The following is a 17467-nucleotide window of genomic DNA, read 5'->3' as shown; positions in this document are numbered from 1 at the left end:
TTAACATCATCATATTTTATAGAGTAATCGCTGAAAACGAGCATGGATTGGGAGTACCTTGTGAAACAAAACATGCACTAAAGATTTCTGAGGCCCCAAGTACACCAGAGAAAATTGAAGTGAAGAATATCTTGGACACCAGTGCAACTGTGGAATGGACCAGACCCGAGCATGATGGTGGAACACAAATCACTGGCTATATTGTTGAGTACATGCTCAAAGGTAGCCAAGATGCATGGACTGTCGCTGCCACAACTAAGAATTTGCAACAAGTTATTGATAAGCTGACCACAGGGAAAGATTACGTTTTCCGTGTTCCTGCTCAGGTTGGTTGAGTAATTGCTCCTTGCTTACCTTTAATCGATTTACATTATTTTAGACCTACTTTAATTTTATGTATCACTATCTTCAACTTCTTAACCTTATGCATATTTCAGAATGAGACCGGTGTATCTGATGCTCGTGAATCTGGTGCAGTTACTATCAAGGAGGTTGTTATCTCGCCAACCATTGACATGAGCCAGTTCTTTAATAATACTCTATCTCAGAAGGCAAGTGTCTGTCTGCATTTAATCAATTTGCAGCTGTCAGTTCTATTTATATTGGCAGCCGATCACTTAAGGTTAATTGTTTTATTTATGCTACAGGTTGGCACTAACGTTGATGTTTTCATACCGTTCTCTGGCAAGCCGCAACCTACAGCAATGTTTCATAGGAAGGGTGAACCGCTCAGAGAAACCAGCAGAATCAACTCTGTTATTTCAGGTGCGTTGAAAGAATTTTGAGACTTGTCATAATTTAAAGTAGTGTATAGTTTGGACATTGCTGATTAAAGTAATACCGTAGTTCGTTCAGGGTTATTATTATATAAGTAATAATTGATCAACTTTGAAATGCCTAATGAATTGTCCCTTCTAGTTTGTAAAGGCTTGCGTACTTCAGTATAAAAGGGCATTAATGTTTTATTTAATATTTTTTCCTCACATGAATTTCAGACTCTGTAGCCAAGCTTCATATCACTAATCTCACTCGTGACGATGGTGGCTCTTATGAATTACATGCAAGAAATTCTGCCGGATCACAGATGGCTACCTTGAAGCTAGTGGTAATGGATAAACCATCAGCACCATTAGGTCCAGTGAAATTCAATGAAATCACTGCAGAATCTATCACTATTTCCTGGTCACCTCCTGAAGAAGATGGTGGAACCCCCATCACACATTACACAGTCGATAAACTTGATGCTAATTTGGGTTGGTTGGAAGTATCCAGCTTTGTGGTCCGAACATCACAGAAAGTAACTCGACTCACAACTGGACAAGATTACATATTCAGAATTCGTGCTGTGAATAAATTTGGAATTTCTGATCCACTCGAGTCTGAACCTGTGACAGCATGTCATCCTTTCACAGTACCAGGGGCACCTGGAACACCACAAGCAACAACAGTATCTAAGGACTACATAGTTTTAAAATGGGAAGCACCAGAGTCTGATGGAGGATCGCCTATAGTTGGGTAAGGCACTGTGTACTTCACATATATGTTATATCTATATAGTGATGTATACAATAAAGGACTAAATTCCATTATTCACTAAGGATATTTATTATATCATGATTATGCATTTTTGACCTGTTTTTTTATACCTATACCTTTTTATACGTTTTTAAATATTCGTTTTTCATTTTAGTTATCACATTGAATGCAAAGATCGTAATTCAATCCTGTGGGTGAAAGCAAACAGCTATCCAGTTCGTGACGCTTCTTTCAAATACAATAATGTGTCCCAAGGGCTTTCATACGAATTCAGAGTGTACGCAGAAAATTTGGCAGGTAACCAAGCCGTCTGATTAGTGGTTATATTATTATTATCTTAGGGTTATACGAGTTGAAGAAATTGCTCAGCGGTTACAGTATACTATAAAGGGTTCTCTGGTAATCAAACTTATGATATTAAAGTGGCAATCATACCTTCTTAGAATTTAAGCTCTTGTACCTCAGTACTATTTTGCATAATATTAGCCTGATGACTATATGATAAAGTTGATCCATGTTACGGACAGCAAATACAATAATGTAGATATTTTAATTTTTGTGATTGCTATTTATAGATCAATGTTTATTCATCAAAAATATTGTAGGTACTGGAAAGTACAGCAGGATTTCCGAAGCCATAGTTGCAAGAGATGCGATTGAACCACCAAGAAATGTTGAGACTGTTAGAGTAAATCGTACGAGTGTTGAAATACAATGGCTGAAACCAGAATATGATGGAGGAAGTAGAATTACTGGATATATCATTGAAAAGAAAGCTTTGCCTGATGAAAGATGGATGAAATGTAATTTCAATAAGGTAAAGGACATTCACTAGCTTATGAAGTTGCTTATTTTTGTGTATAAGAATATGGTATTATAAGAAACATTGTAAGATGTGCCAATTTTCTTAATCATATTTATTATAGTTTAGTACTTATTGATATTAACTATCATTACTTATGCTATCATTCAGGTTATTGATACACACTTTGAAATTGATGGTCTAATTGAAGGAAATGTATATGAATTCCGCGTTATAGCTGTAAATGCAGCTGGTAGTACCAGTGAACCCTCTTTATCTACTGGACCAGTAACTGCCAGGGATGAGGTTGAACCAGCTAAAGTAGATGTGGATGCAATTTATCGGGATGTTGTAAATGTGAGAGCTGGTGAACCATTCACACTTGAAGCTCACATCAGTGGAAAACCAACCCCTGTTGTTACATGGCTTAGGAATAACAAAGAATTGGCACCAAGATCAGATCTTACTATAAATGTAAGTTTGATGATTCTTTTTTTTGACTGTGTAGTAGACTAATAATTCTACATGGGAAATTAGTAATTAGCATGGCTATGCATAAAAAGAAAAGTGGGAATTATCATGGGTCTTTGTGATAGCAAAATTTTGTGCTATTACACTAATTTCTTTGATACTAACTCTGTTCAGGTTGCTGATAAAACAACGAGCATAACCAAGAAAAACAGCAGCAGAGAGGACAGTGGAACTTATACAATCAGAGTGAAAAATGCTGCCGGTGAACGAGCAGTTGCCATCAATGTGCGCATTCAGGACACTCCAGGACCATGCCAACAGCTTCTTGTTTCTGGTGTCACATCAGAAAAGTGCATGCTCGCTTGGCAACCTCCAAGACTTGATGGTGGATCCAGAATTACTGGATATTCAATTGAAAAACGAGAAACTTCAAGGTTGACATGGACCAAGGTTGCTGATTTCTTAGAAACAAATCACCATAAGGTAAGAGTTTTTAGTGCACTATAAGCTACCAAATATAATCCATCTAGCATACCGCTGCAAAAAGAAGCTGAAATTTAATTATGAATTCCTTAAATGGTTTCCTAACACCTGGTCCTTGATGTATTTTTGGTTATTTCAGTTCAAGTTTTTTTTAACTTTGATATTTTCCTCATATCACATCTTGCTATTTCAGGTAACTGGACTTCTACGTGGCAATGAATACATCTTCAGAGTAAGGGCTGAAAATAAACATGGCTTGGGAGAGCAAGCAGAATCAGAACCTGTAAGAGCTGTTGATCCATATGATGTACCTAGTGCTCCAGGCGTGCCTGAGATTGGCACTGTCATGGGAACCAGCTGTACCCTTACATGGGAAAGACCATCGTCTGATGGGGGTGCCGATATTTCAGGTATATTTCAATACAACTTTTATTTAGTATGTTGAGCAATAAGAAGTGTTATGTACAATATCTTTTTCCTTATTTTCCAGGATACATTGTTGAGAGGCGTGAAAAGAATTCCTCTCGCTGGCTGAGAGTAAACAAAAACTTGGTATCTGACAATCGTCTAAGAGTGTCCAACCTTAAAGAAAGTTCTGAACAAGAGTTCAGAGTTTATGCTGAAAACAGAGCTGGAGTTGGAGCAGTCAGTGAATCTTCTGGATTTGTATTGCTTAAAGATCCGGTATATCCTCCAGAAGCGCCTGGATTACCAAGAATTATTGACACCACAAGAGCTTCTGTGACACTTCACTGGACTAGGCCTATGTATGATGGAGGCGCTGACATTGTTGGATACTCTGTTGAATATGCTGAAGATTCTAGACCAGCAGGCATTGAGCAAGATGATGCTGAGCTGCAATGGAGCCAAGCAGTTGGCAAGGCTGACTTGCGCACAACCACGTACACTGTTGGTGGTTTAGCTAATGAGAAAAAATACAGATTTAGGGTTAAAGCACACAATGTTTTTGGACCATCTGAACCCTCTATTTGTCCGTCTGTAATTTCACCAGTTGACCGACAGGAAGCTCCTGGACTACATCCAGATGCAGAACTTCCTAGGTCATTGACAGTTCGAGCTGGTGGTTCTATAAGGTGAGAATTATATCATCAACACTTCTCATTTTGAAACAAATATTGAATTTTAAATGACGTCGCTTTGTAATATGCTGTGACATGTCAGACTTGGCAAAATGACAAATTTTTTTTGTCTCTCACATAATATTCAATCTTATGTATGTAAACAATTTTCATTGTAGGTTCTCTGTGCCAATATCTGGCAGACCATCACCAAGTGTATCTTGGAGCAGAACCAACAATGGTTTGCGAGAACGGGCAATAATTGATTCCACTGGAACTATGACCACTCTGATAATTGAAAATGCTAATCGTGATGATACAGGTATGAATCACAGCGTTGTGTATGTAATTTAGAAGTTTAATTTCATCAAACTTTAAAAATTATTTATGACATGTTTCAGGTCGATACTCACTCGCATTGAGCAACGACAGTGGAACAAACACTGTTTCAGTAAATGTCAAAGTGCTTGACAGTCCTGGACCACCCACTGATCTAGTTGCGACTAATGTCACTAAGAACTCTGTAACAGTGTCATGGAAACCACCAGAAATAGATGGTGGAAGCAATGTTACAAATTATATATTGGAACGACGAGAAGCAACTAAGAAGGCTTGGTCAACAGTTGAAACATCATGTCAGAGAACAACCTACAAATTTACCAAACTAATGGAAGGTTGCAGCTATGTGTTCCGGTAAGTCACTTTACTAGATTAACTTATATACTGGTAAATAAACAAGTAAATCAGAGTGAGTGCTTGTCACGTGATGTGTATAATGTATGTGCGGAGCTAGAAAATAACTGCATACTGTATTCTCTTGGGAAAATCTCTGATTTGTATTTCTTATTCCAACAGAGTACTTGCTGAAAATGAGTACGGCATCGGCGTTCCAGCTACAATGCGAGATCCTATTAAAGCTTCAGAAGAGCCGGGTAGCCCTGGATCACTGAAATGTGTTGATATTACAAAGGAGAGCGTTAAATTACAATGGACTAAACCAGAATATGATGGAGGAAGTGAAATTCTTGATTACATGTTGGAATATCAAATTAGAGGTTTGTCAACTTGTTTATTTGTATCAAAATATTATGATTGCATATTCAACATAGACTTATATTACACTCTTGCTGTGGCATTCTTGCATTATTTGCATATGATTCTACCAGCATTAGGGCGAAAAAGATGTTTAAGTAATTTGGTCGCCGAATCTATCTGATTAAATGATACTCTGTTTGTGTTACAGGTTCTGACAAATGGACACAACACCCACCATTGAAGTCCTCCGTTTTCAGCACCGTAGTAACTGGTCTGACTGAAAACCAACAATATACTTTCCGTATCTCAGCTAGAAATGAATCTGGTATTAGTCAATATACTGACTTGTCTGGATATGTTCTTGTGAAAGATCAAACTTCTCCTCCTGACGTGGATTTGTCAGGAATGAGTCAAAAAATTGTTGAGGGAAGAGCTGGAAATAATATTGTTGTTGATGTAAGTTTTCTGAATTTCTTCTTTGAAGCCCTCTCGAAATTCTGAATCATGGGTACAAATATAAGCACTATAAATAAATTGTTCTAAGCAGTTTCTTGCTTATATCTAATTTCTCGTAAAGGTGTGAGTACATATCAATAAAACATCTAAATAAAATGTCTCTTCAGATTCCTGTAAAAGGCAAACCCTTTCCAAGCATCAGTTGGACAAAAGACAATGAAGTAGTAAATATAACAAGTCGAATCAATTATGAAACCATTGACAATTCTGCCCAGCTGACGATAAAAAATGCAACTCTTGAAGGTGAAAAAATTTAAATTGATAAGAATTGTTCGGACATGTTTCAAATATAATATAGTAGGGAATATAGAGCATATGATTCTTCAAAGATAGCACACACTAACTCCATATGATTAAAATCTTCAATAGGCCAATATTAGATCTCAAGTGACCTTTACCTTTACATCGGTAACTGCATAATTTTCCTTAATATATTTTTAAATTATATTTCCACTCAAATGTTGCAGATGGAGGAAACTACCAGCTTCTTCTTGAAAATTCGGTTGGAAGCAAAAAAGTACCAGTAATCGTCAAAATACTTGACCATCCAGCAGCACCGGTTGGACCAGTAGAATTCAGTAAAGTCACTGCCGATTCTATGACAATTTCATGGCGTCCTCCACTTGCTGATGGAGGCAGTGCAGTCAACAACTACATTGTAGACATGCGCGAAACATCGGGAAGTGCCGATTGGAAATTACTTTCTGGCTCAACTGCTAGAACCACTTTGAAGGTATCAAGGTTGATAACTGGAACTGAATATCAATTCAGAATCAGAGCAGAAAACAGATTTGGAATTGGGAAACCTTTGGAATCTGAACCAATTCTGGCTGAATACCCATTCAAAGTAAGTACACTGTGGAACATAATAAAATAAATCAAAAGTGTTAGTCTTTTTTGCTTGCTTTTTTTATTGCACACCATATCTGAAAATATGAACCAATTGTCAAACCCCACCCAGGAACTACGGGGTAATAATCGTGATCTTTCAGATATAGTTGTTCTAAACAATGTGTAAATCTTTTTAGGAACCGGGAGCTCCAGGCACACCAGAGATAGTAGCATCTTCACGTGAAACTATCACAATAAAATGGCAAGAGCCTGTGAGTGATGGCGGATCCAAGATCATGGGATATCATGTCGAAAGAAAAGATCGCAATGCCATTTTATGGATGAGAGCAAGCAAGACATTACTAAGCGGCACGGAATACAAAGTAAATTGAATCGTTTTAGAATTAAACATACAAGCCAAAAAAAATATTTTGCTATTCATGTACAAAATTAAAACTTTCATAAAAAACTTTCCAGGTGACAAACTTGGATGAAGGATTGGAATATGAATTCCGCGTTGCTGCAGAAAACATGGCTGGAATTGGTAAATACAGCAAACCATCAGAACCTTGCGTTGCACGAGATGCTGTAGATGCACCAAGAAATTTGGAGGTTGTGGGTGTTACAAGAAAGTCTGTTCATTTACAATGGCAAAAACCGGAATATGATGGAGGATCTAGAATTACTGGTGAGTGTAGATATTGATGATATATGTGGATGTTATATTTTATTGCAGAAAATAGTAGCTGGTGTAATACCCTTTGATTCTACATAGTTCATTATTGCTTACTAAGTTTATCTTTCTTCAGGATACATCATTGAAAGACTTGAGCTTCCTGGAACACGGTGGTTGAAATGTAACTTCAGTAATGTTTCTGTGACCAACTTCAATGTTGAAGGTCTCGTGGAAGACACAACATGTGAATTCAGGGTGTTTGCTAAAAATGCAGCGGGAGCTGTCAGCTTGCCAGCAAAGACTCTCCAACCGGTAAATTTACTTCAAAAAAATTATGTTACTGTACTTTGCTTGTTGAGAAGCTTTTGGATTGGTTTTATTTGATAATTTTATGTTCAAAGGTGGTTGTAAAAGATGACTTGCAACCTCCAACAATTGACATGGATTCTAAGTACTCAGGCGTGATCACAATCAAAGCAGGGGAAACATTGAAATTAGATGCCGGAATCAGGGGAAAACCGACGCCTACAATGACATGGAAGAAGGATCAAGATGAATTGAAACCTACTACACGAGTTCTTATCAAAAATACCGAAGTATCATCGTGCGTTGAAGTTCATGATACAACTCGTGATGACAGTGGAACATATTCTCTGATGGTGCAAAACTTTGGTGGCAGCAGGTATGAGGGTTCAGGCTTTTTAGTTCTAGACTTATTTAATTTAAGGTAACAAAGTTTTCACAATATGTGCCTTATGTGCTGTAGCTGTGAAATTCGACAATGCAAATCTTAATCTATTGTTGCATCATGGCTATTTTTGTTTTAGGTCATTATCTATTCAAGTCAAAGTGCTTGATAAGCCTGGCGCACCTGAAGGACCGGTCCTGATTTCTGGTATGTCTGCAGACAAATGCATGATTTCATGGCATCCACCTAAGAATGATGGCGGGGCTCCAGTTACTAATTACATTGTCGATAAAAGAGAAACCAGCCATCTTGCATGGGTTCTGGTCAATTCAAATATCGAAGGAACTACATGCAGAATTGGTAAGTTAGAATAGTATGTCAACGATCACAGGGAAGGTCAGGATTTACATATTCATCCCTGAGGAGAGGGTGGCTGGTAAGACGGCTTAATCATATGGAGAACCATGGCCTCTCGTCCGGTTACCATTCCATGTCGGGTGTGGGATTAGTTAGCCAGCTATTTGTTTTCGGAAGCATGGACTTGATGGTGGACGAAGCCAACGTTTACGTGTCCTGAGGCATAATGAATTGAAAATACTTTCCTTCATTTGGTATCTTTTGTTGTAAAAAACCATCATAGCTCTGCAGGTCATATACTCTCTTGTGTTTATATATTATAATACTGGATAAGTTTATTAAGTCTAATATGAGGATGTTTCATCAGCTAAATTATAGGGTACTGAATTTGATACTAGTTAATAACAGTAAGATCTATCAAAGCTAATTGTTTTATTTTAAACTACGGTATATTTTTAAATCCCATCCCAGGTAAACTTCTGGCTGGCAATGAATACATATTCAGAGTGAGAGCAGAGAATAAGTACGGTGTAGGTGATGCGGTGGAATCAGCAGAATCTGTTGCAAAGAATCCATTCATCATTCCATCTAGCCCTGGAGCACCAGAGATCACTTCAGTAACTAGAAGTTCTGTGACATTATCCTGGACTCGTCCAGTGAATGATGGTGGCTCGGAAATAACTCAATACATTGTTGAAAAGAAACAGCGCAATGGATCGAGATGGATCAGAGCCAACAGACAGAGGGTTATGGACTTGCGATACAAAGTTACAGACTTAATAGAAAATCAAGAATATGAATTCAGAGTGTCTGCAGAAAACGCGGCTGGCGTCGGGCCAGTATCTGAAACATCACCATTTGTTTTGATTCAGGACCCCAAATATCCACCAGAGGCTCCTTCACATTTCCAAGGTAAATAAGAGAATTTTTCAGATTTCAAAATTCAGATTAAGTACAGTATGTGCTACTAAAGAGTTGTTTTATTTGGTATTATTTTAGCTTCTTTGATTAATTTCACAACATTAACGAATTTTTTTATTCAGTTGACGATACTACAAAGTCATCAGTTTCTCTTAGTTGGGCACCACCAACATTCGATGGTGGAAGTAAAATACTTGGATATGTAGTTGAGATGTGTAAAATCAAGAAACGATCAGGCTCCGTCTCTTCTACCACCAGTCGGGAGCAATCTAGAGATGATTACAGCAGCATCTTATCTGCATCTACTGTGCAAGATGACGATATGCCACAATCACCAATATCATCAACTGGTGATGAGTGGTTGAAAGTATCAGGGACGGAGTTGGTTCTGGATACATTCTTTGTTGTTACTGGTCTGAAAGACAAATACCGGTATTTGTTTAGAGTGGCTGCTGCCAATGCAGCTGGGGTTGGAATTCATGCTATGTTGAGGTGAGAATATCTATATTCAGCAGAATGCTGCAATGAATTCTATCATATTACCTCAGATTAGTAATACTTTTAAAACAATATATATTATAATATTCCATTTTGCTATGTAGATCGCCAGTTGCTTGTGTTGAAAGATATGAAGCACCAGAATTAATCTTGGATGAAACTGTTCGTCGACATGTTACCGTCAAAGCTGGTGGAACAATCAATCTATTCATTGCTTATAGAGGAAGGCCAGTGCCTAGTATTACATGGGCAAAGGCAGATACCAAGGTTTGTTGACAGCATATTTAAGCTATTATGAGAGGATATCCCATATGATATGTAGTTTATTATCACATTTGTGTTTTCTGTTGCTTGAGATCAATTGAACAATTGTGGCATCTTATTTACTAGGACGAAGTATTGAGAAAACGTGCAGATATCGACACCACCGATCATCATACTACACTTGTAATCAATGATGCTAACAGATATGATGCAGGAAGTTATATGCTTTCTATTGAAAACAATCAAGGATCAAAAGACTTTGTCTTTGCTGTAAAGGTGAGTTCAACATCTGTGTTGCAAAGAAATATCGTAAAACTAATCTATTCAATATCTATTTTCAAAAGCACTGTTTACATATTATTCCTCTTTCCCAAATGTTTATAAGAATTACAAAATTTATTATGTATTCTCTTTTCAGGTATTGGACACATCCGGCCCAGTATCAGACTTGCGTGTGGCCGATGTCACCAGCAATTCTGTTACATTGAAATGGCACGCACCTGAAAACGATGGAGGAGCAGTTGTTACTAATTTTGTCATTCAAAAGAAGGAAACTGCACGCAAAGCTTGGACAACAGTCACAACTGATTGTTCACGCAACTCGTACAAGATTACTGGCCTCAATGAGGGAGATGTGTACATGTTTAGAGTTCTCGCTGAAAATTCCCTCGGACTTGGGGAGCCGGCAGAAACTTCTCCTGTCAAGATATCAATGAAGCCGTCAGCACCAGGAAAACTCAGTTTTGTTGATTCCACAAATTCATCTGTGATATTGGCTTGGACTAAACCAGAACATAATGGAGGAAGTGATATTACTGGGTATGGTTTTTTTTTAATTTCTATTCCATTCATAAAGTTTGGGTATCACTTCTTGGACCGGTATTCATATTAAGCAGGTAGTGTCTGTTTTTGTTAGGTTGAATGGATTTTTTTTATTCTTTAGTGATCATGGCTTTCGGTATTATTGTGGTTTTAAAAAAAAATAAATATAGTCATGTAATCTTTAGATTATCAAACAAATTTAATATTCCTAGATATGTGGTTGAGATGACTCCAACAGGATCGGAAAAATGGCAACAATGTGCTTCTGTAAATGCATTAACTGCAACAATCAAGAATCTGGAGCAAGGCAAACAATATAATTTCTGTGTCAGAGCTAAAAATGAGAAGGGTCTTAGCGATTCAACCTCCATGGCACCAGTAACTGTGAAAGAGCTAACTGAATCTGCTGATGTTGATCTGAGAGATTTGCCAGTTGGTGGTATTCACAAGAGGGCTGGAACCAACATTACGATATCTGTGCCAATTAAAGGTTTGTGATGTACTTCTTTACTTTAAAAGATTGCTTGAATTTTCAAAGATAATATTTTTCTTGTTATTCAATTAAAGTGTCATTTATATTAATAAAACATTGTATTAAGAAGTTTATTAATGGCTAATTGCAGGAAAACCAAAACCTGAAATCAAGTGGAAGAAAGATGGTGATGAACTGAAACAGACTTCAAGAGTTTCAACATCAACATCGGCGCTGGACACAACTATAACTATTAAAGATTGTCAACTAACTGATTCTGGAAATTACGAAATTATTGCAAAGAATAGTGCTGGCGAAAAAACTGGTGAGAAATATTCAAATTTGCTAAATAGGATTGCTTTGAGTTACAAGCATATTAAATTAATAGAGAAGAAAGTGCACAATATTGAGAGAACTTGATATATTTTAGGTTTTGAAACTTTTACCAAGATTTCTGATTCCATTTTTTTTACGCAATCATAAATATGTCACTCTTCAGCTAAGATTTTCCTTATCCTTTATTTCCCAGGAAAATTCAAGATAACGGTTCTTGACAGACCAGGACCAATCTCTGATCTGGCAGTTGATAGTGTAACTGAAAGCACAGTATCATTGACATGGACTCCACCTACTGAAGACAGTGGTTGCCAGATTAGCAATTATGTTGTACAAATGCGAGAATCTGATTCGGATATGTGGTTTGATTGTGCTGCTACAGCTGTCAGACCAAAAATAAAGGTATGACACCTTCTTTTCTATAGACACCTGCTTTTGTATAGCTGTATAGCTATTGTTTTTCACATCGTTCAAAATGTGATAGAAGTTCAATAAATTTTACTGATTGAAAAAGAAAGACTTTATAAACTGTTTATATAGAGGGGCACCAATAAAAATATTAATAAATTCTCATCTGTGACTACCTTTATTGAACTTTTATTTCTATTCAGATCACCAAACTATTACTTGGAAAAGAATACCAATTCCGTGTTGCAGCTGAAAATAGATTTGGATGTGGCAACTTTGTCGTTTCTGATAAAGTACTAGTTGAGTTCCCATTCAAGGTTCCAGGACCTCCCAGCACACCCGAGGTTTGTACAATTTATATCAAAACCTTGAAACCTTAAAATGTATGTTCAATTTATTGCAAAAAATGGAAGGAAGTCTTACAATATTATTTTCCTGTATACTAGGTGTCTGCTGTCACCAGTGATCACATCATCATTCGCTGGAATGAGCCTGTTCATAATGGTGGAAGTCCAGTTACTGCTTATCATGTTGAAATGAAAGACCGAAACAGCATATTGTGGCGCAAGGCAAACAGAATTGATATTCATGACACATCATTCAAAGCTACTGCACTTCAGGTGATTTACGTCGATACTTCCTTATATCATACTATGCCAACCAACCTAATTTGTTTAAGGAATTTTATTTGATATCACCCATCTGTCATTGTATATTACTTTTAATCATCAAAATCGTTTTTCAGTCTGGACTTGAATACGAATTCAGAGTTTATGCGGAAAATGCCGCCGGTTGTGGAAACCCAAGTCACTCAAGTGGACCAATCATGGCGATTGATCAAGTCTCTCAGCCACGTATGGTAGAAGTCACTGGAGTAACAAGAACAACTGCAGATGTGGTCTGGATAAAGCCAGAAAATGATGGTGGAGCACGAATTACTGGATATACTATTGAACGCCAAGAGCAGCCAGATGGACGGTGGTTAAAATGTAACTTCAGCAATGTTTCGGACTGCAAATTCACAGTCACCAGTTTGATGGAAAACACAACATATAAATTCCGAATCATAGCTAAAAATGCAGCTGGCTCTGTATCTCAGCCAAGTATTCCATCTGAAGACATAACTTGCCAAGATGTGTTTACACCACCAAGATTAGACCTTGATCCAAGCTTAAGAGAAACAATTGTTGCTAAAGTAAGTGAATATAACTCATAACAAATATAGTAATAAATATAAACAGTTCCATACCCCCAAGTTCTGTAATGTTTGTTAATTTTTTTTTAAGGCCGGAGAAAACATCAAAATTGCTGCATCCATATTTGGAAAACCACCACCTACAGTTACCTGGAGCAAGGAAAGGGTTGAACTTGAACATTCACCAAAGACTGAAATTAATGTAACAGATTCATCTACAACTCTGGCCATAAACAATGCCAACAGAGACGATTCTGGCGAGTACTTACTGCAACTGAAGAACTCCGCTGGCACAAGGTACGTATTGTTTAAATGCCTTGACTGTGGATCACTGAAGAAAAGGCAACTTTGTTTTCAAGTGATAAAGCTGTATATATCACTGCTATAATTCGAATCTCACTTCTTCTTTATAGATCAATTGCAATCAACATTAAAGTTCTGGACCGTCCAGGACAATGTGTTGGGCCATTGGAAATCGGTGAGGTGACTTCAGACAAATGTCGCCTAACTTGGAAAGCCCCATTGAACACCGGAGGTGCGCCTGTCATGCATTACGTTGTTGAAAAACGAGAAACTTCACGATTAACTTGGAGCAGAGTTGATTCAGCAGTTGAAGCATTGACTTTAAAGGTTTGGAAATATCTCTACCTTATTTTGTCGAAATTATGACTTGATGCTTTATATAATACTGTTATTACTGTATAATAGGAATATATACTTTCATATTTTACATATTTTTCATATACTACATATGTTCACTTGTTTCATTATCAGGTTGCTCATCTTCTGAAAGGCAATGAATACATATTCAGAGTAATGGCAGAGAACAAATATGGAGTAGGAGTTCCACTTGAATCAGCTCCCATGTTGGCAAAAGATCCTTTCACCCTTCCTGGAGCACCGGGAAAACCAGAGGTAAGTTAGGCTTGGTTGAAGTTAAGCTTTTGCAACTCAAACATCTGATTGGAGTAAGCATTTTCTCATTTCCGACCGCGCTCACAAAAAACATGCAAAACATTTTTGTATTTTTCATCCCAATGTCACGTCTTTTACAGATTTCAAGTGTGAGCAAGAACTCTGTTGTTCTCTCATGGACTCGCCCAGAATTTGATGGAGGAAATGAAATTACTGGATATCATATTGAAAGAAAGGAAAGAAATTCAGTTCGATGGACTAGAGCAGTCAGAAGGTAAATTATTGATTTGATTATTGTGTTTATTTACTTCAATAAACCATATTTTACACTTTATGTTTTTTTTTAATTCTTATTTCTACAGAGCTGTCACCAGTCTACACCACAAAGTGTCAGGCCTGACAGAAGGCTATGAATATGAATTCAGAGTTGCGGCAGAAAATGCAGCAGGAACTGGTGTCTTTTCCAATCCTAGCGCTCCTGTAATGTGCCAGGAGCCTGTCTATCCACCTGGACCAACTGGAATTCCCAAACTTGTAGACTCAACAAGAAGATCAGTTACTTTGTCTTGGACTCCACCATCTTTTGATGGTGGTGCGGCTGTTGCTGGTTACCATGTTGAGGTGTGCCCTGCAGAAGCTGACACAGAAACCTGGTCAAAATGTACACCTTCCACTGGTGTTAAGTCAACTGAATACACCATTCCAGATTTGCAGGTGAGAAGAAATTACATAGATTCCATAAAGGATTCAGTAAAAACTAATTTTCAATATGCATTACCTATACTTATACAAATTTGCAATAAATGATGTTCTTGCATTATTTCTTATACAAGAGACTCATACTTCAATGTTCATTACAGGAGGGTAAGCAATACAAATTCAGAGTGCTTGCATTCAACACTGCTGGCCTAGGTGATCCATCTGTACTTCCAGTTGCTGTTCAGGCGGCAGAAAGATTTGAACCTCCTGAAATATCTCCTGATGGTGATCTCAGAAAGAACTTAGTTGTGAGAGCTGGAAATTCTATCAGGTACAATATAGTTTCAACATTATTCCTTCCAACATTATTGAATAATTCTATTAACAGTAATCGATCTTTTTGTTTTATTCAAAACCTCATTACTTCAGGATTTTTGTACCTGTCGAAGGAAGACCTGCCCCGACCATTCGTTGGACAAAAGAAGGGGTTACAAACCTTGGCGATCGTGCCCAAATTGATTCAACAGATTACGGAACTACTTTGCTTATATCTGAAGCAAACAGAGATGATTCTGGAAAATACATTTTACATCTTGACAACAGTTCTGGAGCTACCTCAGCAAGCTGCAATGTTAAAGTGCTAGATTCTCCAGGACCCTGCCAAAACTTAAATGTAAGCCTTTGTCAATTGCTTATCCACAAATCATTGCTAATTTCACAATTTTTTTCAATCGAACAATTATTTTCAATTGCGAAAAAAACATTATTTTAGGTCAATGATGTGTGCAAAGATTCTGCAGTCTTTTCATGGCAACCACCATTAAATGATGGAGGATGTCATATCACAAACTACATTGTTGAAAAGAAAGAGTCTGGTAGAAAAGCATGGTCAACTGTGAATACTGGATGCCAGAGAACCCATCTGAAAATATCTTTGAGCGAAGGAATGACTTATTTCTTCCGGTAAGCGATTCATGACAAGTTATTGAACTTGTGCTGCAAAAGTAATCCAATAAATTCTCTTAATGCTGTTCCAAGGATGCTTCCATGTATTATATATACTTTACAAATACCAAATTTAGAATCTGTATGATTGACGGTAGAAGATTTTTTTACAGAGCTCAATTTATACCAATCTAATGTTGTAGGGTCATGGCTGAGAATGAACAAGGTATTGGTGTCCCAGCTGAGACTGAGCAACCTACTAAAGCTACTGAAGTACCATCGTCACCAGAGAACTTTGAACCTATTGATGTCACTAAATCATCAGTAACTTGGCAATGGGGCAAACCAGAACATGATGGGGGAAGCAAAATACTTGGATATGTTGTTGAGGTAAGTGGTCTAGTGGAAACAGTTTTTCTATTTAATATCGCACAACCAATTATATTGTCATGCTGCTATTGCGAAATCTATTTTGATTTTGTGTGTAACTTAGTAATAAAAGTTTTCTTTTGTTTACAGTCACTTGAGAAAGACCAGAACAAGTGGGTCAAACGTGCAACGGTCAAGGAAACGCAAGCCCGCATTCAAAACCTAAAAGAAGGACGCGAATATGCTTTCAGAGTCTCTGCTTTCAATGATGCCGGACTTTCAGATCCCAGAGAAGCCAGTTCATTGGTGATGATCAAGGATACTTTACTAACTCCAACCTTGGACTTGCAGCAATTGCCACATGGTGTTATCCATGTTAAAGCTGATACTACACTTAATCTTGAGGTAAACATTTTGTTTTATTCTCCTATTACCCTATCCTTAAACAAATACTTGCCTGTCGTGCTATCACAATGTTTCTGTATTAAAATAGATGTATATTTACAGATACCATACACTGGAAAACCAGCTCCAAAAATCAAGTGGGCAAGAAACGGTGAACGAATTAAAGAAGGCAAACGCATCAGTTTTGAAAGCCTTAGACCATCTATCGCATTATTACAAGTGAAAAATGTCACACAAGTATGTATGCTACAAGCTCTGTTGAGTTATAATTAGCTTTCTTTGTGACAAACGTTACATATTCAGGTATATGAAAGTTAAATATAAATTTGTTTTTAGGATGATGCTGGCGAGTATGAAATTGTTGCCGAGAACCAGGCAGGAACAAAATCTGCTAAGATCAAAGTTGTTGTTTTGGATAAACCAGGTCCTGTTGAAGAACTTACAGTAACTGAAGTTACAGATGCGTCAGCAACACTGAGCTGGAAATCCCCAGTGTCTGATGGAGGGTCAGCAATAAGGTAAATAAAGCAATAATTCTTCATCTTGTGTTTTGACCCCTAGCTCATATATTGTAATATAAGTGAGTTACGGTATCTATTTGTACATGGATTTTCTGTTTTTTCATCCATATAAATATTTTTTGTTTTTTCCCTTTCTGTTTTTCATTTGCTTTTTTCTGATATTAAAATTTCATTGGTTAATTTTTGTTGCCACTGCTTGGGTAAACTGCCTTATGAGAATTCT

General features: G+C 37.3%; 2 protein-coding genes across 2 annotated transcripts in view; one reads left to right on the top strand and one right to left on the bottom strand.

Annotated features, from left to right (window-relative positions):
- The window catches only part of LOC120329268 (mitogen-activated protein kinase kinase kinase kinase 3-like), a 362445-nt gene that overhangs the window by 73172 nt on the left and 271806 nt on the right, over positions 1–17467 (bottom strand). The gene's annotated exons all lie outside the window — the stretch shown is intronic.
- The window catches only part of LOC120330499 (titin-like), a 281688-nt gene that overhangs the window by 226861 nt on the left and 37360 nt on the right, over positions 1–17467 (top strand). Inside the window, exons 314-357 of the mRNA XM_078118750.1 lie at positions 23–326; positions 438–551; positions 648–765; positions 996–1515; positions 1691–1833; positions 2142–2353; positions 2510–2812; positions 2984–3292; positions 3486–3702; positions 3783–4386; positions 4551–4693; positions 4773–5064; positions 5227–5426; positions 5615–5862; positions 6030–6165; positions 6390–6769; positions 6951–7136; positions 7231–7441; positions 7563–7741; positions 7831–8111; positions 8257–8477; positions 8946–9386; positions 9518–9887; positions 9998–10160; positions 10284–10433; positions 10576–10976; positions 11192–11469; positions 11603–11776; positions 11981–12189; positions 12399–12539; positions 12642–12815; positions 12941–13390; positions 13482–13687; positions 13804–14020; positions 14165–14305; positions 14446–14579; positions 14668–15019; positions 15166–15335; positions 15434–15677; positions 15777–15967; positions 16153–16339; positions 16469–16723; positions 16826–16960; positions 17060–17241. Coding sequence (XP_077974876.1) covers positions 23–326; positions 438–551; positions 648–765; positions 996–1515; positions 1691–1833; positions 2142–2353; positions 2510–2812; positions 2984–3292; positions 3486–3702; positions 3783–4386; positions 4551–4693; positions 4773–5064; positions 5227–5426; positions 5615–5862; positions 6030–6165; positions 6390–6769; positions 6951–7136; positions 7231–7441; positions 7563–7741; positions 7831–8111; positions 8257–8477; positions 8946–9386; positions 9518–9887; positions 9998–10160; positions 10284–10433; positions 10576–10976; positions 11192–11469; positions 11603–11776; positions 11981–12189; positions 12399–12539; positions 12642–12815; positions 12941–13390; positions 13482–13687; positions 13804–14020; positions 14165–14305; positions 14446–14579; positions 14668–15019; positions 15166–15335; positions 15434–15677; positions 15777–15967; positions 16153–16339; positions 16469–16723; positions 16826–16960; positions 17060–17241 — 10686 coding nt within the window. The remainder of the gene's footprint in view (positions 1–22; positions 327–437; positions 552–647; positions 766–995; positions 1516–1690; positions 1834–2141; positions 2354–2509; positions 2813–2983; positions 3293–3485; positions 3703–3782; positions 4387–4550; positions 4694–4772; positions 5065–5226; positions 5427–5614; positions 5863–6029; positions 6166–6389; positions 6770–6950; positions 7137–7230; positions 7442–7562; positions 7742–7830; positions 8112–8256; positions 8478–8945; positions 9387–9517; positions 9888–9997; positions 10161–10283; positions 10434–10575; positions 10977–11191; positions 11470–11602; positions 11777–11980; positions 12190–12398; positions 12540–12641; positions 12816–12940; positions 13391–13481; positions 13688–13803; positions 14021–14164; positions 14306–14445; positions 14580–14667; positions 15020–15165; positions 15336–15433; positions 15678–15776; positions 15968–16152; positions 16340–16468; positions 16724–16825; positions 16961–17059; positions 17242–17467) is intronic.

The sequence above is a fragment of the Styela clava genome, chromosome 12 (assembly GCF_964204865.1).
Source record: "Styela clava chromosome 12, kaStyClav1.hap1.2, whole genome shotgun sequence".
Classification (NCBI taxonomy): domain Eukaryota; kingdom Metazoa; phylum Chordata; class Ascidiacea; order Stolidobranchia; family Styelidae; genus Styela; species Styela clava.
The sequence above is the reverse complement of the archived record's forward strand: the minus strand, read 5'-3'. Positions and strand labels throughout refer to the sequence as shown.